At 50.1% G+C, this 21,809-nt stretch overlaps 1 protein-coding gene across 6 annotated transcripts; it reads left to right on the forward strand.

Moving 5' to 3' along the window:
* The first annotated feature begins 8,032 nt into the window (after positions 1-8,032).
* LOC122159083 (suppressor of cytokine signaling 1-like) lies at positions 8,033-18,163 on the forward strand. 6 transcript variants are annotated; one of them, XM_042816262.1, is made up of 4 exons: positions 8,033-9,758; positions 10,565-10,685; positions 13,073-13,197; positions 16,709-18,163. In XM_042816262.1, exon 4 carries the CDS (start codon positions 16,775-16,777, stop codon positions 17,411-17,413), a length of 639 nt encoding a protein of 212 aa, XP_042672196.1. In that variant the 5' UTR covers positions 8,033-9,758; positions 10,565-10,685; positions 13,073-13,197; positions 16,709-16,774; the 3' UTR covers positions 17,414-18,163. The 6 variants fall into 6 exon arrangements, with proteins under 6 accessions (XP_042672196.1, XP_042672197.1, XP_042672198.1 ...); XM_042816263.1 differs by having other exon boundaries at positions 8,033-9,376; positions 9,633-10,685; XM_042816264.1 differs by having other exon boundaries at positions 8,033-8,691.
* The last annotated feature ends 3,646 nt before the right edge of the window (positions 18,164-21,809 follow it).

Raw genomic sequence — 21,809 nt, forward strand, 5'->3', positions numbered from 1 at the left:
CTTGCAGAGGAGGAGGAAACTTGCAAGTGTGAACACCGAGACATGCAGAGCTGTTACGCTCTGCTGACTTGGAACTGCATTGATCAGTTTGTACTGGCTGTGGGTCTGGTGAGGAAACTTTAAGTACAGCAGATTGATTGCTACCAAGGGACAAATTCCCCATAGCTAGTCAGATTCAAGCTCTAAAGTACTGGCATATTGATCTCTTTATTGTGATTTATTAGTAGTAGCCCTGTACCCCAAACTCTCTTGCGCAGTTATATGAGTGAAAAAGCATACTATTGCTAGCTTAACTCATTATTTTTCGGAGTACTGCACAACCTCTACATAAAGCCCCACACTGACAGGGCAGCTCACAGAGGAGCTGGAGGAAGCAGAGAGGCACTTAATGATCACAAGGCAGCCCCTACACCTTCAGTCCATGGATCCCAAATGGGCCCTCTGCCCTTTGTCATGCACGCTGCTTGGTGCCCCCTGGCTGTGGAATGCTGCCCTCTGCACAAGGTAGCAGGGGTAAGGACCCCATCCCCCAGTCTGACTTGTTCAGGAAGGAGAACAGGACGTTGAAGAAGCAGAGCTCTCAGCGAAAGACTGCACCACAGATCTGCAAGTTGTGAATGTTTTACTGTGGACATCTTCCTCCCTTGAGTCCCATCCATAAATTGTGCTTGCTTTGGAGGCAGTTCTAGGGAGTAACAGGGGTTTAAATGAGCTGCCCAAATGGGAAGAGTTGAGAAAGGCTATGAACATCCTGCAACCCAAGATATTCTGCCACCTCTGGGCCCTGCTTGACTTTTGCTATGTATTTTTCCTTTAGTTTTCCCTAATTTTCTATTTAATTTTGCTGATGTGAATGAGTTTCTGATGCCTGAAGTAGCTGCTGATGTATTAAGCTCAAAAAAAAGCTAAGATGTTGTAGGTTGATTTCTCTCCCCTGGCTCCGCCAGAGCTCTCCAGACCTGAAGAAGGCAGGAAAGACAAATACGTGCTGGCTCTTTACCCGCCACAGTCTGGTGATAAAGGGAAATCTTTGGCAGTTGAAGTTAATAGCCAAGATATGAGTGGTTGAAAAAGTAGCAAGCATCTGCTCCAGGGATTAACCTGCAGCTGAATTTGGATAGTGGGGACGCTGGAGTGTTAAATCATCCCCATGTGAATCATTGCTGTTGGGCTGGCAGCAGCCTCAGGCACATACCGTGCATCAGCAGCAAGTGGCATACATTTGTATTACTTTATTTGCAACTAATGAAATAGCTAGAAACATTTATTGCATATAAATTATATATGAGCACCCATCATACAAATAAACTCTCTCCCGTCTCAGCTTTCCACTTCCTCTTTAATCAGAAAGTCTTTCATATTTGGGGTTCAGATGCAAGAGTCTCTGCTGGTTCCCATCCCTTGGGCCTGTTCTGGTTAACTTGTGAGGAGAGCTGCTCTCCAGTTCTCTACAAAACCTGTATATGCCATTAGATTAAGCAGCTATTTTGACGTATTTAATGGAGTGGGAAGGGCAGGAGTTTCTATCCTGCTCTTGTCTAGGCTTTACCTCCCTTCACTTTGAAAATCTGGCAGATTCCCCATAAGCTGAGGCAAAATAATAGTAAAAAACCCAAAGTAACCTGACACTTGTAATTACAGGCCTACCAGCTTCTTACTGACCTCAGACAAAATAAGGAAATGGTGCATACATAAGAATCATTAAAAGCAAGAGAAGGGTTGTAGCTAATGCCAAGTCTCCTGTTTATGGAAAAGAATCCATAAAACTGAGCTGGTAACTGTTGGAGCTGTAGGTTTGGGGTTAGGGATTTGGCTGATAAATACAAAAGCTGTTGATGAAGTAGGGCTCCAGCAAGGAATGTGATATGGTCTCACTTTGTGTTTTGATTAAAACAAACGAACAAACAAACAAAAATACCCAACTTAAAATGATATCAAATTCACAACATTTGTTGTGATTGGATCAAAAATTGGCTAGCTAATATGTCCAGGTGTTACAGCAGGTATAAGCACATCACATGTGTTTTTGAAACAGCCCAGTGGTAATTTACCCAGCGTGGGCCCCACTCGTGGACTGGCAGCTCTGTCCATGGGAGAAGGGACTCAGGCAAAGGCTTGGCTCTTGGGGTAGGAACAGTTGAACAGGAGCTCACTGTGCTGCCTTTGCAAAGACTGATTTGATCCTCAGGTGTGTGAATGGGGAATGCAGAGCAGGTGAAGTGTGATTATATTGCATCTGCTAATTCCATGGTTGTGACTGTTGGTGTGAAACAATTTGACATCTGCAACTAGGGGAGGAAATTAAGAAATTGGTGAGGCTTCTTCAGGTTGGAGGACATCTGGGGGAGGCTAATATGATCAAAGCCTAAATAAACCTACATGAGGATTGAATTTTTGCTTCTCTAATAGCTACCCCTGCCAACAATTGCACAAGAATAGGGCCTAGACACAAGATACACACTTTATAACAGTGAAAGTAGTTAAATACTTGAATTGACTTGTGATGCTGTCAGCTTCCTTATCACTGGCAATTTTTGAATCAAGATGGGATGTTTAACAAAACAGCCACAATGAGACAGTCCTTTGTCAGGTAACCATCAGGATAGCAGACCAGTCTGAAACAGACTCCACTGTCAGATAGTAGCAGACTGCAATGTCTTTGCTACAAATACCCCTATAATTATAGTCCCTAGCTATATTTCTTTTTGTTTTCCACATTATTATTCTTCAGTTAGAGGCTCAGAAGATACCACTGCTTCTACGTCCAGCAACCACGCAGGACCTTTTTTCTGTGTTGTCTGTGTCTTGGCTAGCTCCTTCAGGATGGCTTCTTGTGGCTGTTTTTATCTTTGGATAATGGAGCACTGGCACAAATTGCCCAGAGAGGCTGTGGAGACTCCTCCTTGGAGATCTCCAAAAGCTGCCTGGATGTGGCCCTGGGCACCCTGCTCCAGGAGTCCCTGATGAGCAGGGCTTACAGCAGATGGATCCGGATGGATCATTCTGATTCAGTGAAAGCCCTGAAGGAGGTGAGCATAATGAAGACTTGAGGCTCAGCATCACCTCTCAACGTGGGGGAGCAAACATGGGGAAGCAAGGGCAGAGATGGGGCCACGCTGGCAGCCAGCAAGAAGTGCTTTCCCTTTCCTCTCCCTCCTCTGCAGAACAGCAGAGGGTGTTGCAGCCCAGACTGAACACCCAGGTCACTTTCTCCCACTGGCCGCAGCTCCCCAGCCTCCAGCCCAGCTGCCGGCAGGTGTGGGAGGCCAGCAGCCTGAGAGCTGCCTTTAGGCCTCCCCGCAGCCTCGCTGGGTCACGGCGCGTCGGGCAGCGTGTACCTTCGCTTTCCTGGAAAGCAACTTGTGTCGATACTGAGAAGAGCCTTGTTCTTGGAGGGGGAGGGGAGGCCCGGCCACTGCTTCACGCAAAGGGGCCACTACTTGTGCTAATTTTTCTTACAGGGCTGAACTAATGCAGCCTGCATTCACTCTAAACCACAGAAAGGTGTTTTTGTTTGTTTTTCCTTTTTTCTTTTTTTTTTTTTCAGGGGGGAAGGGGAAGGGAAGCAAGGGGCTGGAAGATTTTTTTGTGTGTTGATTTTGTCCTCCCAGCTTTTTCTATCTGTGATGGTTTTTGTCTGTTTGTTTGTTGCTCCTCTTCTTAATGCTTTGCTGTTTGCATCCACCAAAAGGAGGCCTTTAGAAAGGACCACCTAAAAGGTGAAGAGAGAAAGGTATTTGCAGTAAAAGGCTGTACATTTTGTGCTCTGCCTGCAGGCTGGATACACAGCACATCAGGAGGTCATGGCAACCATTGCCTACCTACACCCCAAGCATCCTTCATCCTCCTCTCTATACATCTTGTGCACTGTGTTGTCGCTTGTGCTGTGGGGTCCTTGCCTGCCACATCCTTGCTTCTCTCCATTGCCATTCTTCCAGGTGGCAGGAACTCCACATGCAGGCTCTGGGCTGCTCTGATCAATCACCACCAGGGTAGGCTATGTGCAGAATAGTTGATCTTCCACCCATGTTCCACCTGCAAACCCAGTCTGCACACTTTGGAGGACAGCAGCTTTGGGTCTGCCTGGAGGCCCAGTAAAGCACTGAGCCTCTAAATAGTCTGTAATGATCCAGAGACCATGCTTCAGTCCCATCTGAGCTTCCACGCACAGGATTGCTGGCAGAAGGGCAAAGCAGCACTAACACTTAGCATCATAGAACCATACAGGCTGGGAAAGACCTCTAAGATCATCTGGTCTAACTGGTCATCCAGCCACCAATATTGCCTGCTAAACCAGGTCCCTAAGTACTACATCTACCCTTGAACACCTTCAGGGATAGTGACTCCACCACCTCCATGGGCAGTATGTTCCAATTCATTGCTACTCTTTCAGAGAATAAATTTTTCCTAAAACCAACTTGAGCCTCCCAACTTGAACCTCCCCTTGATGTCATTCCCTCTTGTCCTATCATTGTTACCTTGGAGAAGTGACCGACCTCCCCTTTGATACCACCTTCTTTCAGGTCACTGTAGCAAGAGATAAGGTCTCCCCTAAGTCCCCTCTTCTTCAGACTGAAAAACCTCAGTTCCCTCAGCTGCTCCCCATCAGACTTGTGCTCCAGACCCCTCACTGCTCTGTTGCCCTTCCCTAGACACACTCCAGGGCCTCTATGTCTTTCTTATAGTGAAGGGCTCAGAAGTGATCACAGCACTTGAGTTGCAATCTCACCAGTGCCGAGTACAGAGGGACAATCACTTCCCTGCTCCTGCTGGCTGCAGTATTTCTGATACAAGCCAGGATGCCATTGGCCTTTTTGGTCACCTGGGCACACTGCTGGCTCATATTCAGCCAAGCATCAACTAATATCTCCAGGTCCATTTCCTCTACACAGTCTTCCAGCCACTCTGCCCCAAGCCTGTAGCATTGCCTGGGGTTGTTGTGACCAAGATGCAGGACCCAGTACTTGGTCCTGTTGAAATTCATCCCACTGTCCTCAGCCCAGTGATCCAGCCTTTCCATGTTCCTCCATAGGGCCTTCCTACCTCCAGGCAGGTCAACGCTTCCCCCCAACTTGGTGTCATCTACAAACTCACTGAGGGTGAACTCAATTCCCTCATCCAGGTCATCAATAAAGATATTAAACAGGATGGTTCCCAAGTCTTATCCCTAGGGAACAGCACTTATGAACAGTCGCCAGCTGGATTTAACTTCATTCACTACTGATCTCTGGGCCCAGCCATTCAGCCAGTACTTTAACCAGCACAGTGTACCAGCCCAGGCCATGGGCTGCAGCTTCCCCTGGAGAATGCTGCGAGTGACAGTGTCAAAGGCTATGATGAAGTCTAGATAGACTACATCAACAGCCTTTCCCTCAATCTCCCAATCTTAGAAAGAGATAAGGTTGGTCAGGCAGGACCTGCTTTTCATGAACCAGTGCTGGCTAGGCCTGACCCCAGTTGTCCTGCACCTGCTGTGCCGTCGCACACAAGATCTATCTGTTCCATAACCTTCCTTGGCACTGAGGTTAGGTTGACAGGTCTGCAGTTCTCCAGATCTTCCTTACAACCCTTCTTCTAGATGAGAGTCAGGCTGTCAAGTCTCCAGCCACCTGGGACCTCTCCAACCACCACCTTCCCACCCCAACACACCCCCTGCCCTCTATGTTCTTCTCATGTTGCTTTTCTGCACCTCTCTTCCTCTCTTCTCCAGATCTTCAGTGCTTCATTCTCCCCACCTTGGTCCGTTTTCTCACCACCTTACTGTTCCCTTCCTGCAGGGCAATGTGTGCTGTCACTTTCCCAAAAAACTATCCTCATTTGCTACCTCCTTTGGGTCAGCAGACACGAAGCTACTTCAGCATCCCTGTTCTTGCGAGTCAAATCTGAGCTTTGGAAAACTGTGGTCAGTGGTGCCCCGGCGCCACGTCTCACCAGCTTTTATTGCTGGAGAGGATTGCTGCAACACACTGTGGCTGTAACCACTGCAAGGTCACTGTTCCAAGTGGATGAGGGAGGAAAGGGCAAGACCCACGGGTATGTTGTTACTTTCTAAAGCAAAGGCAAAGAGAAAGAATAAAAGGAAGAATTAGAGCAGTTCGCTTACTGTTAAGGCAAGGTGGCTGGTAGAGCCTATGAAGTCACCCAATAAATGCTATAAATACACACAGAGGGAAACTGGCTCCCTACTAGGCAACTGTTAAGCAAACCACAGGATATTTTTGAAGCCGCCATCCAAAAATACAAAGAAAAGTGTGACAAGCCTCCTTGTAAACCAAAAATGGAACGGATGAGCATTTTGACTCTGCTGTGATTTAGGGCTCCAGCGGGCAGGTCCTCCTTGAAAAAGAATTACCGCTTTGTGCCGGCTCTTCTGGAAGCTCAGAAATTCTTCTGTGGTCAGCAGCATCTTCATGCTTGGTTGAAAGGAAAAACAAGGACTGATGTCTCAATACTTAGCGGAACTTCTGGCAAGGCTGCAGGTTGGATTCAGTGTGCTTCTGACTGCTTCATGATCCCCAGCAATGCAAAGCAGCTGTAAAACTCTTGCAGTCAGCTGCATAACCCAGAGTTACAGCTGCTTTGCATCACCAGACTGGTGCAAAACAACCAGAGCACGTCTACATTCTGCATCTGTGCATGGCTTTTGCAACACAGCAATCCACCTGGCATGCATGGAACAGCCACAGTGGGACTAGGCTGCCCAGAGAATCTGTGGTGCCCCATCCCTGGAGGTTCAAGGCCAGGTTGGATGGGGCCCTGGGTAGCCTGAGCTGGTGAGTGGTAGCTCTGTTCATGGCACTGGATGGGACTGGATGGGCTTTGAGATCCCTTCCGACCCAACCATTCTGTGGTTCTATGACCCGGACTTGGTTGCAGTGTATCAATGAATCAGAGTTCCAATGGTGCAAGCACTGCCTAACTGCGAGCTGGGCCTTTGGCAGTTGTGGGGTTTGTACAGAATTGTGGAGATTGTCTTTTCTTCTGCTCTTTTTCACCAGCAATATGAACACACTACACACAATGTACGTATCGTTCTATCTCCTGAATTTTTTTGCGAGTTCTCCCGTTTTTCCGAGGTTTCCGATCGTTTCATCCGGCACACCGAGACAACAGCGCACATCTTAAGGCGCCTGAAAGTCCGGAGGGCTCCGCGCAGCCCCAGCCCCCTCGCAGCCCGGGGGCGGTGCAAGCAGGGCCGATGCGGCCGCCGTGCCCGGTGCCGCTGGGGGGGCCCGGCCCGCGGTCCTTGGGGGGCAGATGCTGAGGAGCTGAGCCCGCAGCGGAGGGACGTTCTGAACCGCCTTTCTTTTTCCTTCTTTCTTTCTTTTTCCCCTCTTTCTCCCAATCTGGCCAACTTTTCTAACTTTTTTTTTTCCTTCTGCACTGTTTTTTCTTTTCCCCACTCGGAGAAGCCACGCCGTGGAAAGACGGGGTGGCGGTGGAGGAGGGAGAAACCCCTCCCCTTCCCCTCCCCCGTGGCTCCTTCCTCGGAAAAGCCACACTTGGGGGGTTTCCTCCCTTCCCTCCCCCCTCCCCGCCGCTCCCAGCGGCCGAGCAGCGCCCGCCCGGCCCCCCCCGGCCCGGTAAGGCGAGCCTCGGCCCCGGGGCCGGCGTTGAGGGTGAGGGCGGGGGGATGCGCGGCGCGGGGCCGCCTCGGTTTCGCTTCGGGGCGGGAGAGCGGCGGGGGAGGGCGAGCAGCGCTGCTGTCGCCCCGGCGCCGAGCGCTCGCTCGCACCGGCAGCAGCGCGACCCTTCGCCGGGAGATGCGGAGAGTAAGCGGGGCTCGGGGGAGGGGAAGAGAGGGGACTTTTTTCTTCTGGCTCGAAGAAGCCCGGAGGCAGCCGGGGCCGGGAGAGGGGCGTGCGGTTCGACGGAGATCGGGACGAGCGGCTCGCCGCGCTTCTTCTCCCGCCGCTGCACCGCGTTCCGCGCAGGGCTCGGCGATGCGGGGTCGGGCGGACCGCCCCGCACCTGCGCTCCTCTGCACGCGCTGCCGGTGCTGCCGGTGCTGCCCCGCTCGGCGCTCCTGCAGGGTCGGCTCTTCGCCTCTTCCCAGCGGTGGGTGCCCTTTCGGAGAATTTTTGTGCAAGCTCAGCCTGTGCTCCTCTTAGGACTTCTCCCTCCCCACACTTCGTGTTTGTTTTTTTTTTTTTTTTTAATTATTTTTATTTTTTATTTCTTTAATTTAAGCTTGGAAACGGGATCTGAACGAACCCTGAAGGTAACCAAGAGGAACTCGAGAATGTTAAATTTGTATCTGTGGCTGTTTTTTTTTTGTTTGTTTGTTTGTTTTTGTTTTTTTTTTTTTATCCGTTGGTATGAGGGAAGGATGGGAATGCGGCTCGACCACTGTTTTGGGAAGTTTGGGGTGAAGAGCACATCTGCAGGCTGTGCTCTACCTGTAACTCTCCAGGTCAGGGCTGTGTGGTCCCGGCAGCGGAGTTTGCATTCAGAGAATGTCAATGCAAAACCCAGCCACATGCTGACCGTGCTTAATTCTGCAAAACGGGGTGGGATGAGAAGCAGCTGCAGCTTCCTGATGCTTCGTTTGGTGGTGACCGGGCGGGCCCTCGTGGGGCCGTGCAGCCCTGTTTCATTCTCCAAGCAGCCATCGCACAGCCTGTGGAGTTTCAGCAGACTGCAGCCATGTGCTTGAGATGATGCTCGTGCCCAGGCTGCACTGAGCCACAGGTAAACTACCTATGGGTGTAAGGGAGCACAGGGGCGCTGTGGGCTGGTGCAGCCCCCCCGGCCTCTGTTTGCAGAGGGCTGAGTTAGGTTTCCAGATGACAGCTTTGAATACCAGCTGGTGCCTCCGTCTGTAATTCAGCTGGAATGCCTCTGGAGCTGGTGGGCAGTCCGTGCAATGGTAGATTCCTTGCTGCTGTCACTAATGCTGTGGTTGTGCTGCTGAGAAACAAACGGGAGAGGTTTCTTCCCTGGCTTCTCCTCTCTGTCCCTGCTGGAGTTTCATTCTTCTTTCTTCTATTCAGCAAGGTGTTCCCGTAGGGCATCCATTGGTCTCAATGAGAGGCTGATGCAGAACGGGGCTGCCCATGCCTCAAAGCCCGTGGTGTGGTTCAATAGGAGTGTGTGTGGTTGTAGGGGGCGGTGGGTTTTGTAAGCAAGGTGTTAAGTGTGTGTGATGTTGGAGGCACGGTGTGTTTGTTGCAAAGAAGGCAACTAATTGTTACTTTAATTACATCCCTGCTGGTGTGTACTGAGAAGCTGGAACTGAAGACAGGCATGATACCAGCTTACCTCCTGACACTGTCTGGCCTTCTGCTTGGCATCCGTGCACGGCCTCCACCCCCACTGAGGCACTCATTAGCTGAGCGTTTTGCTGGCCTTGGCCTCAGTGCCTTTACCCAAGCAGGTCAGTGGTGCTTGGGGCAGCAGGACTCGGTGGCTTTGCATTAGGGAATGAGCAGTCAGAACGAGCCAGGTGAAGTTCATTTCCCCCGTGACCAAGTGCAAGATTTCATGTTAAGATGGAGAAGCGAGGTGTTGAATGCCCTATATTTTAGCCCCTGGGAATCTCAGGCTGGGTTCAGCAGTTAGCTAATAGTACAGCAATATCGACTCAGCTTTAGTAAAAAGGCTAAATGCTGGTTTCCGTGTTGTCTTTGGAGCCCTTAGAGCTGCCCCTTATTTTCGTCCTCTTCAGTGGAGAAATGAAAAGGCCTGTGTGCACTTCACAGGAAATGAATGTCTGATACACGCTTGCAGGCTGCTCATTTCCAAGAACTGCTCTCGAGGTATTTTGATAATGCACATTCTCTCTGCCTTCTCCCTTCCTGCTCCCCTCATGCTCTCTGTGCTGCTATGTGTTCACAGATGTGTGTGAGCCCAAGGTGGGCTGTGCTGGTACTGGGCTCAAGCACAGGCGTGGGGCTGCGGGAGCTCAGCGTTGGCACTGCCTGAGATCGCAGGCAAAGCCACACGGAGCTGGCAGCGCTCAGCTGCCTTTGTCTGAGCACCCCCTGCAAATGCTGAAGGAAAACGTTGACTTGGGTAACAGTCCTTGTGGCTCTGCAGCTCAGCAATGCTGCGTGTCTGCTACCTTAGTTTCTCGGGAGCAAACTTGGGCTTAGGGAGGTCTGTGCCTTTGGCTGGGCTGCCTTTAGCTGTGTGTAAAGTTGGAGCAGTTTTGAAAGGCAGTGCTTAATACGAATGTTAAAACAAGCCCTTTGCTGCTGGATTCCTCTGCTGGAGCATGGAGGGGTGGGTGCTTCACAGTGATGGAGCAAAGAAGTTTGAGAAAGAAGAGAAATGAATGCTCTCAGATCAGCTCTCTCACTTTCCCCAGCAGCATTTTAACATGTGTGTGATTGGAGTTTTTCCCTTTTATGAGTTTTAGAATTACTTACTTTTCAATCTCGGTTACCTTTGAACTTCCTCTCTTCTCGTTTTATGAAAGAGCATAAAAAGAGCAGCCTGATTACAGGGGTGTTCCTGCTGCACCCCCTGCGTCTCTCTGCTCCATCTGAAAGCTTGCAGGTGGCTTCCTACCATCCATCCTCAGGCCCATCCCCGTTGTCTCAATTCTGCCTTTGTATTTCAGGTGTGCCAGGTGGTGGCATTGCAATCACCTTCCCACCCTGAGTATGGTCCGCTGCACCCCACTGACTTCCCACTGTTTCAGTTTTCCACATCTCTTCTGATCACTCCCTGCAGCCCTGCAGGTAAAATAGCTTTAAGTACTGCACACAGAAGGAAGAAAGCCAAAACTCTGCTTGCTTGCTTAGCTCCTCAGCAGCTCCTTCACCCCCTTGCTGGTGGCATCCCGGTGAGCTGAAGGATGGATTCCCCCAGAGGCTTTCTGGTTTTGACAAACTGAAAACACCATTTGTTTTCATTCTGTTTATCTCGGCTACCTGCTGTCCCGCTTTCATGACAGCCATCCTCATGGAAATTTGTTCCCCACCAACACTAATTCATATTCCTTTATATTCGGCTCCGCCAGCACTAGCGTTTCATCTTTGCAAGCTGTAGAGGTTTGGGCAGGCACTGCCATTGCTGCGTTTTTGTACAGTGCCTCTGACCGTGGCCACTGCTTGCAGTGTCCCTTGCACTGCTTGCAGGGGTCATCACAATCTGTCCCTTTAAGCTTTCTTTAATTGCTTCTCATGACTCAAGTCTTTTCTTGCCCACTCCTGACTCTCGGGACTAGTTTCTTTATTTCGTTTGTTGGAAATTCGCATTGCTGTGTGGCTCTGCTCTGCATCCCTCATTCCTGCTGCCGACAACACAGGGATGGATTTGGGTCCCTCGCATCTGCTGGGGCCTGAGAGCAAAGGGAGCAGCCCTCCCCTGCCCCCTCAAACCTGTGGTGCTGAGCCAGTTTTCCCTGTGGATGCTGTTCATTTCCAAGGCCTGGTGTCTTCCCTGAATTCCTTTCCTGTTGAATGTGATGGTTTTGACGAGAGGCAGCTGGCATTGTGGGGACCACTGACAGCTGTCGTGTCTCAGCATTTACTCGTGTTTCTGACAGGGTGCTAGAACAGCCCAAACCAGTCAGTTCAGCCCAGCATGATTGGAAGAAGCCTCCCCAAACCAGTGCCCTGTTGGGCAGAGGTGGGCAGCAGCACATCTGTGTCTCTCAGCTTCAGCAGGACAGCCTAAGCTGCGGCTTCGAAGCCGGGTGCACTGATTTCCTGTTTCTAACAATTTTTATATTTGCGTTCTCTTTTTGCCAGTGATGTGGAGGGGGAAAAGCCTCAGAGCCCAAACCCGGACCCACATGGGTCAGCCGGTTGGGTGCAAGACAGGGTTATGGTTTGATGCGGGGCTGAGACTGCTGGGAAAAGGCTGTTTGGTTTGGAAGGAGTTGTTCTGAGTTCACAGAGTATTTCAGAGGTGTGAGGAAGGGACCATGAAAGCCATGTTTCTTCCAGCTGTTTCAGTTAGGAGAGCAAAAGCAATTAGCTTTCCCTATGAACTGCCACCGTCGTTATTTATTTTTTTGAGCAGACATGCATGCAGGCTGCCCTACCCTGGGGAATACTTGGAGCACATCGAACTATCCCATGGGTTTTCTCCATGTAAGAACCTTTCAGCCTGTGTCAGCAGAGCATCACATTGAAGCAGAAGGCATGTCATAGAAAAGTGCATAAGAAACATAAAACCAAAGCAACAAATCCACAGGGAGGTGGAATTATTTGTGGGTTTTGGGGTATGCTCTCCAACCCCAACATTATCACAGGGGTTTGATAAGACCGGTCCTTCTGGAAGATCTGTAGAAGGGTTTCCAAAGCTCTGCATGCACTCCATCTATATGTGGAAACAGGAAATGTCACAGCACGTGTAGTGTTGTGCTGACTTGTAGGAGATAACAAACGTACAGAGTTTTTCATTTTGCATCCTGCTTGAATGCTGGCTGTATAGGGAAACATGGTTTTGGTTTGGTGTGAGTTTGTGTGTGTCACATTCTTTTTATCTGCTTTTGGAAAACCGAGCCCTGTACCCAGTGTTGTGTATTCCTTCATGTCAGACACAGTGTCACTCTTGCACCAGGCTCTGATTTATGGTCATGGCATAAAAGGTAGCGGGAGCTGCAGTTTCCCCATGGCCACACTGTGCTGGAGGAGTTGTGATTGACATTGGGATGGTCCCCTGCACCCTTCTTGTACCAGAGGTTGCGATGGGGATTGGATGCATGCTTTCAGATGGGTTGCTCAAACTGTTGTGCCTTCTGTTGAGTGCAAGCTTGAGCTTGCTATTACAAATCCTATGTTTTTTCCTGTTGCCATGATGTCTTCACATTTGGTTTTTATGGGTTCTGCTTTCTAAAGACAATGACAGTGATAAGGTCTTTGCATTTGTCCTTAGGGCGTCTGTGAGTTGTCTGGTAGTTAAACACATCGTGGCTTTGGTAGCAGCAGTAACAGTAATGACACCAATAATGTGTTTGTTGCTATCTGAAATGCTGTATAAAGCCTTCTACGGTCGTACAGGGTGAGGAGGGTTGAAGCATAGCAACCATCTCCAGATTTGTTGCATTTCACACCCATATTACAGCCAGCTAAAGGGCTCAGTCATCTGTTTGATGGGCATCTCTTTCTTTCCAAAGGATGGATGCACTCTCTGGGAAAGCTCTGCAAAAACTCAGCATTGCTGCATCAAGGCTCCTGACTTGGGACCAGTTGCAGGCCTGATATCTAGCAGCTCTTCCCTATGGACAGTAAATTTCAGGAGGTAAGTGAGCCCTTCAAGAAAGAAAAGCACAGGAATGAGTGCTCTCCAAGTGCTTGAAGCCACCATTGAGTGTGCCAGCTGTATCCAGCCCTAGGGCTGGCTTACACAGCAGCTGCACACAGCTGCCTGCTTCACCATCTCCATACATGAAACACGTGGCCTTGCCTGGATAGTGAGTCAGGAGGAAGGCAGAATGCCCTTCGTCAAGAGCACTTGTTTTGAAAAGCTCTTGAACTTGCAGCAGATCAGAAGGCCTGGGGAAACTTGTCCAGCCTTTCAACCAGTGGGACACTGGTGTTTTGGAGATTTGCTTTGGATGTAAGTGCTCTTCTTATAGTATAGAGGCAGCGATGGTCTTGGGTGTTGGGGATTTTGGGGGCTGTTTGGCAGTGAGGAAAGAAAACAAATCTTGGTATGGCAAAACAGATGAACCTTAAAAATGAAATACCAGTAAGTATTTGTAGTGGGCTAACTAACACTACCCTGCCAGCCGGTCATCTGTGGAGTTGGGACACTGAAGCTAAACAAACTCATGCTGTCTGAAGATATGACCCACGTGTAGATTTCAAACCAAGTCAGTGCGCTATGAGGATGCTATTTTTGCACTTACTTTGAATTTGAAATGATGACACAGTCTCGGTTCTTAGTCAGCCAGACTTCTAGTAGCAGTGGATTTTTCTTAAAGGAGTTGGGAGAGTGACTCAAGGTTGAAAACTAGGACAAACAGTTGTTTTCCTGTTTTGTCAAACAGTGTCTGCAGCCTTAAACAAGTCATACAATCACAGAATCGTTTGAGTTAGAAGGGACTCTTAAAGGCTACCTGATCCAACTCCCCTGCAGTGAACAAGGACACCTACAGTTACATCAGGGTGTTCCAGCCTCACAACAAATAAACACAAATAAAGTGTTTATTTGTTGTTTTTAAAGTAGTCTGAAAATGAAAGACATCCGCCTGCTTCTGTTTTCCTGTTGGGATTTATTGTCCTATCTAGACCTAAAGCTTTGGTTTGGACCCAAGAGAAGTTGCCCTTTGGGCAGAGTGGCTGCTGGTGGGAGTGGGGCTCCTTCTTGGTCCCATCACAGCTGAAGGCTCTTAGCAGGAGTGCTACCTTTTTTCCTCTTTTCTTAACTAATGTAAAATGCTCTATAGCTTCCTCGGCCATCGGAGAGGAAAAGGAGAGGGACGGAGATGCTGCATCTTCTTGTGGCGCCTGCAGTGCTGAGTCTTTGGTGGTGACAGGTTGCCCTAATGGCTGCACGTGTTGCCTTGCTTGTGTTCTGCTCACCAAATCAGATTCCCCTAAGATTTATTCTGACTGGTTGAACCCTCTGACAAGCTTTTAGCTGGCTTTTTTTTTTTTTATTTTTTAATGGAAAAGAAAAAACCCAGCTTGATTAACACCTTCCTCCCCCTCCCACCTTTCTCAGAGTGGAATTTCCCTCCCACAGCAACACGTGGCTCAAGAGCAGGATCAGTGGTGTTCAGAGCAGTGCCAGTGATGTTGTGGTCTGCAAATCACAGGGTAGAAAATAGAGTGCCACTGAAGAGGCTTCCCAGGCTTGGACAGTGTGTATGGAGGCCAGAGTGTACGACCTGTAATAGAGGTGCGCCTGACTTATTGATACCACTGTTGAGCATTGCAAGAGGAATGAGGAGAGAAAAGGTGACCCCAGGCAAGGTGCTGCTGGGCACCTCTGGGTCCCTGTGTTCCCTAGTGAGCCCATGGCCACAGTGGGGCCCACTGTGGAAGGGGCACAGGCTGCTGGGCCACAGCGCTGGGCCTGCTCAGAGCATGGCTGTCCTGCCAGCGACTGTGTTTGGGTTAATGGAGTGTGTCAAGGGACTGAGGGCAGGGGTTGGCGGTGAGTGACTGACTTGTCAGGCCTGGGGAAGTGGTATGTGACAGCTCCACTTCTCACACAGAGCGAGCCTCTGGCTTGGGGCTGTGGTTTCTATGTTTATGTATATATATATATACTCACACATACAGAGAAAATGTATTTTTTTAATAATTGAAATGACTCTGATGGATAGCTGATGGCAACACTGGATACAGGACTCTGTTTTCCAAAAGCAGACAATCTGGTGGCAACATGACGCACAGGAGATGAGCAGGGTTGAGACAGCGAGAGAGGGCACCTGCCTGAATCATAGAATCATAGTCGTAGAATGGTGTGGGCTGGAAGGGACCTCAAATCCTACCCAGCTCCAACCCCTGCTGTGGGCAGGGCTGCCACCCACCAAGTCTGGCTGCCTTGGTCCTCATCCAACCTGGCCTTGAGTGTCTCCAGTGATGGAGAAAAGGAAGCAATGGGAGCTGAGGATGGTGGCTGGGAGAGGGCAACAGCACCTGCAGGCAGTGGGGAGATATCCCTGCAGCACAAGCAGAGTGGATGGTCCTGAGCAGAAATGCTCCTTGGGCATCAGCAGAGCCTGGTGTCAGCACAAGTGCTCTCACTGGTGGCAGCTCTGAAGCTGATGATGCATTTCATAGAATCATAGAATTATTAGATTGGAAAGACCAATAGAATCATTGAGTCCGGCCACAAGCCCATGTCTATGACTGCTCTAGACCACGTCCCTCAGTGTGACATCTTTTCTTTTCTTGAATACTTCCAGAGACAGTGACTCAACCACATCTCTGGACAGCCTGTTCCAATACAGCATTATTCCTTCCGAAAAGAAATTGTTTCCAATGTCCAACCGGAACCTCCCCTGGTGCAATTTGAGGCCATCCCATCTTGTCCTGTCGCTGTTTCCCAGGAGGAGGCCAACTTCCCCTTTGCTACCACCTCCTTTGAGGTCACCGTAGAGAGCGAGGTCTCCCCTGAGCCTCCTCTTCTCCAGACTGAGCAACCCCAGTCCCCTCAGCTGCTCCTCATCAGACTTGTGCTACAGACCCTTTACAGCTCCACTGCCATTCTATGGACATGCTCTGGGGCCTCAGTGTCTTGTAGTGAAGGGCTCAAAACTGAACACAGGTGTGGACCTGGATTTCTTGCAGATTGGATCTGGGAGTATCCTGATATAAGGGAATGGGGCTTTGGTGGGAAGGGCTTGTTCCATTCTGTTGTTGCTTGTGGGTTTTGCTGTCTGTTCTGACTGAGGGGTTGCTGAATGCCAAAATGAAAGATACCCTCCTGCTTGGGAAATTCTTCTCACTTGGGAACTCATTTCCTCTTGCCAGACTCAAGGCCAGGCTGAAAAGCCCCTGGCCATCCAAAGGAGGGAAATCACAAAATAATGAGATCTGCTAGATACAAGCCAGCCTAAGGGATGTGCTGAGAAGCCCCTAGATGTGAGATGTATGAACCCAATGGATGCAGCAATGTAACCCGGTCCCTTGCACTGGTGTGGCCCAGCTGGAGTCTCTGCTGCTTGTATTTGCTTGGTGTACCTACAGCTGTGGGTTGGTGGCACACCACGGCACGGCTTTTCTCCCTGAGAAATGTCCTCACTTGGTCAGTGCGAGGATGTAGGGGTTTGCCTCACTCTGCTTCTCTCCTGCAGGCTGGAGGCGACAGAGAAAGCATGGTAAATGCAGCGTCTCCCTGGGATCCATGGGCTCTTTGAGAGATGATCAGAGGGAGGCCAGATGATCTGCAAAACACACGCACCGCTGTTGCTTGTCTGCAAAGGCAGCATCGGAGCGTTCTCCCCAGCCCCGCACCGCCTGGCCTGCCCGATCGCTTCCGGATGTTTCGCAGTTGCGAGTGGGAGGTTCTGGAGCGATCCCTCAACATCCTTCAGGCCAGTGACTTCTACTGGGGCCCGCTGTCCGTTGGGGAGGCCCACGCCAAGCTGCAGCGGGAGCCCGTCGGCACCTACCTGGTGCGGGACAGCTCGCAGGGGAATTGCTTGTTCAGCCTGAGCGTGCGGATGCCGACTGGGCCCGTCAGCCTCCGCATCTCTTTCCAAGAGGGCTATTTCCGTCTGAAGAACTGGTTTTCGGACTGCGTGGTCCGGCTGCTGGAGCTGGTGGTGGCGGGGACCCGCAACAACCCCTTGCACTTTGATGAGATGGGGGGAACTCCTCTGGTCTTTTCCGAGCCCTTGTGCAGGAGCCGCCGGACTGTGCCCACGCTGCGAGAACTGTGCCAGCGACACCTGCCTGCTCCCACCGCTGCCATGCGGACGTGCCCACGGGAGGCGGCGGTGTCACCCCTGGATAGCAGTGTGGTCCCCAGCCCCTCTGCAACTGGCACTAGGAGATGATGCTGGGTATGTGGAAGCGAAGGGTTGCACACGGCCATGCTGGAGGGGCAGGGTGCCTGCACCCACTGGCTGCAAAAGCTGTGTCTTCAAACAAGCACAACATGCCTGACCTTCCCCCGTATGGCTGGGGTGAAGCCAAGCCTGAAGAACAGCTCTTCCCACCCCCAAGTCCTGCTCGTGGCTCCATTCATGACTAATAAGTTTGAGAACAGGGCGAGCTGCCTGTCCTGCCAGGTCAGCCCCACTACTCAAAGTGCCTAAGCTAGTTTATGCTGCCAGTGTGCCTTCGTGAAGCCATATGGCCCCACAGTGCTGCATCCTGGGTATTGGTGGGCACGGGCCACAAGCTAACCGGGGGCCACATGTTAACAGGAGACCACGTATCTGTGCCTGAGCACAAATGCAAGATCTGCCCCTTCAGAGATCAGCCCTTTTGGGGAAAAAACATTGCAGCCGTGTACAATATGTGCAGCTTGAGTGGCTTCTGCATTGCTTTATTTGAACAGGTTTTTGGGAGTGCAGATGAGTTACTTTATACTACGGGCATCGTGCTCCTGAGAGGCAGGTCTGAGGTCGGTTCTGCCCTGCAGGGTGTGAGCAGACCCAGTCCAGAGCCTCTTGTCCTCATCTGATAGTATGCTGCTGCCACCTATGGGCTACAAAAAGGTGTTTTGTCTTGCCTCAAGAAGAGGCAAAGAATTTTTTATACAACTCCTAAATTTTAATAAACATGTTTTTATACTTATTTTTAAAAGCCAACAGATACAGTGGTGTTTTCATTCCGTTGCATTGCTGGAAACCCCATTAGTCTAGTGCAGAGGCATGGTAATCAAACTGCACCTGAACAAGGGAATTTCTTTTGAAGAGCAGATGCTCTTCATACATAAAGGAACATACAGTACATAAAGGAAGGGTCCTAGCTGGGATCATTAGGTGTAGTTTACCTTACGATGCAATGAAATAAGAATTGAATGAACGTAAGATAATTCCTAAAAATGTAGGGGTGAAATTTTTAGAAGTATTTTTTTTTAGTGTTTTCAGACCTGAACCGAGTGTTTGAAGGAAAGACTGGTGCTTTGAGATTCTAGAGCATGGCACAGCATCAGTGAGCTGTAACTGCAGAGAGTGTGGGACAGAAGGGATTAAATAGGGGTAGGAAAAATCTTAGCACTGTTGATTCATTTTAGGGTTCAGGTGGGCTTGATATCCTTGACAAAAACAAACAACTAAAAGCAGCTACATGGAAGCAGTTCAGTGTGTTTGGATATTGTGAAAGAGGACACCTGAATGGGATCAGGGAGGAACTGGCTTCCACAAGCATGTTGTGTGAGCAGACTGCTGTGCTCACTCTGCCCTTCCCCTTCAGACTTGCACAGGGAAAAAATACCAATTGCAGAGAGACGTGACCCTGAATTTGCTCTCTTGGCTTTAGGTGTCTTATCTGAGGAACCACTGTGTGCAGCCAGTGCAGAGAGAGATACGGTGCATTATTCATGGCAGGAGCTCTTTGGACGCTGAATTAATCTCGAGAGATTTCTGCTGCGCTGCTGGCAGCGAGGTCCTGCCCTCCTCCTGAGGCTCTGCCTTGTGATCCAAGGCTGCTGAATTAGTGCTGTGGGGAGATCCATCCCCTTGCCAGCCCCAGGGAGGGATGGGGCAGCCCGGTGGCACTGCAGCTGTGGGTGAGGGAGTGATTATCTCACTGTACTGGCTGCTCATTAGACCCCGTTTAGAATATTGCATCTAGTTTGGGGTCTCTGTTGCAACAAAAATATCATCAATTGGAGTTGGCTCAGAGGTATGACCCCAAGAGCTGCAGCACTTGCCCTGTGAGGAGAGGCTGAGGGTGCTGGGTTTGTTCAGTCTGGGGAGTAGATGGCTTTGGAGGACCTCAGAGCAACTTGCCTATACCTGTGAGGGGCTCCGCAAGGAGTCATGCTCACCACAGCATTGCCTTGTGGGAGAAGGAGACACAAGGGTGGAAACAAGTCCAAGCTGGGTAGGATGGGGGGATCCATTTGCAGACAGGTTGCCCAGAAAGGTGCGCAGTCTCCATGCTTAGAAGTCTTCAAGGCCCAACTGGATTGGCTTGTTACTAACTCTTGTTACTCCTGTGCCACCCTGCCAGCCCCTCGGGTGGCTTTGGGCATGCGCTGGCTTCCAGGGGAAGTCCTGGTGGGTCAGCTGAGCATGTTCTTCTCCCTCTGTTCTTCAACCCAGGGGTTGAAGCCATGTCTCCTGCCCTTCTCCTCACTCCTTTCATATATGGGGCATGCTGGCTGCCTTCCCTCCCTCCCTTCCTAAACTGGGGGTGGTGGGAAAGCGTTTGGCTCATTTCTTCACCATTTACAGCTGAGCACAGAAATGCTTCTGTTTTATGGCAGCAGTTATAACTCTCTGAGGGAAGAACTTTCTGACTGGATCGCACTGACCTGGTGATGAACTGCTCTCATTTGGCCCGAAATGAGCATCTTGGGCTGCGCGGCCGAGGGCTGAGGAACAGCCGTGTTTGTGGCCAGGGCTGTGCTTGAGGAAAATCACACATAGGGAGGAAGACGTAGTTTGGATTTTAATAAAATCTACTTTATTTTGTTCTTTTTTTTTTTAATTGCGCAGCAAGTACTTGTCTGTCTTACAAGTAAGTCAATTCCATGCAGGGCTGTAGCAAATTGATTTGAGATCTGAGGATGAAAAGCAGTGAATGACTGCCAAGTATTGTTACATTATGAAAGTTTAAAGCACATTATGATGCCTACCCTCATTATCCCAGAGGAAAGGGCACGTCTTGGATCAGGATTGGTGCAAGAAAAGAAATCAATTTGGGAAGAACAAGAATGTGAGAAATGCATCAGATGTGGCCAGCTTTACGGAGGGGGCCAGAAGTCCTTTTCCTTATACTCTGGATGCAAAAAAAAAGGCACACAGAGTAAAATCAGAAGAGGTTACATCCGAGGAGTGACTGCTGGTGACATCCATGGGCTCCCAGCTGTGGGTGGGATATGCTGGCTGCAGCCACCCTGCCCCTGAGCCACACAGAGCAGCACATCGTGGCCCACCGCCAAGCGCTGTGTTTGGTGGCTCCTAAAGGAGCTTATAAAGAAATTACAAACTTCCTCACAACCCCGCAAGCACCGTTTGGGGACTAGAAGAAAATTGTTTGCATTTTTATACGCTATGTTACACATTTCTCCAGCTGACTCGTTTCAGTTTGCCGAGGAAGCTTACACAGCCCTGCAGATGGTTTCCTTCAACCACTCGTCCTCACAGCCTGAATGGAGAGGTCTGGCCTCTTTGCCAGGCTGCTCGGGGCTGGATCAGTCTCACTGGGAAGCTGCTCCTCATCTGCTGCCTGCCAGCACTGCTCTGGGGTCGCAAGGGTTAATTTCCCAAAATCCTCCGCTGAAACTTGTTAATGATTTCCATATGTACCCCTGTGTGCACGCAGGAGGGGCCCCACGGCCAGCAGCTCTTGTAATAACACTTGATTACCTCTGACATAAGGGTCTGTATTGCATTAGGGCTCTGCCTCAGAGCATCAAAATTCACCCAAACACAAAAGTTTTGTGCAAACACGTTTCAAAAAATGCATTAACATTTCAGCATATTCACTGTCTGGAAATGAGTGCTCCTATGCAGGCAAGCTTCAGAACAAAACCTCCTGCATACCCACAGCGGTGCCTTGGTTAGGGCTCTTGCCCTGACATCCTGCATAAAATATATATGTCCATCATTATCATAGAATCATGGAATTGAAGTTTGAGCTGGAAGAGACCATTAAAGTTCATCTGTGGTCCAACCCGTCTACAATGAACAGAGACACCCACAGCTCGATCAGGGTGCTCAGAGCCCCTCCAGCCTGATTTTGGATGTCTCCAGGGACAGGGATCCACCTACTCTTTGGGCAGCCTTTGCCAGTGCCTTACCCTCATGATGGTAAAACACTTCTTCCAGTGTAAACCTCCCCTTGTTTAGTTTGAAACCATTTCTCTGTGTCCTATCACAACAGACTCTGCTAAAGTGTCTCCCTTGGTCTCTTATAGCCCTCCTTTAGACACTGACCTTTAAATGTGCTAAAAGTCTCAATTTGCAAGGATACCTTGGTTAGGGGAATCTGACCATTTTGTCTGAGTTCATTTTGCAGCAATCCCTCAGACATTTGGCATTTGCAAACTGCTGTGCACAGCGGAGCTTTCTGCTATTGCCTGGCACAAAGGCAGGGCTGCAGAGGGCAGACGGCCATCAAAGGGAGAGCAGGTGTCAAAGGAGACCAGCAGCATCCCCAGCTGCCTCCCTGCAGAGCTGCCAGGGCCCAGCGTGCTCTCTGCTCCTGTGATCTCGGCTGGGGCAGCAGTACTGCCATTTTGATGCAGGCAGAGCAGAGCACTTCCAACTGCCT

Source organism: Centrocercus urophasianus, unplaced genomic scaffold (assembly GCF_019232065.1).
Source record: "Centrocercus urophasianus isolate 14NV4802_14NV808 unplaced genomic scaffold, USGS_Curo_1.0 seq_15, whole genome shotgun sequence".
NCBI classification, from domain to species: Eukaryota; Metazoa; Chordata; class Aves; order Galliformes; family Phasianidae; genus Centrocercus; species Centrocercus urophasianus.

Bases quoted from the DNA above. Each gene is read 5' to 3' on its own strand.
- LOC122159083 (XM_042816261.1), top strand. From the start codon at position 16,775: ATGATCAGAGGGAGGCCAGATGATCTGCAAAACACACGCACCGCTGTT.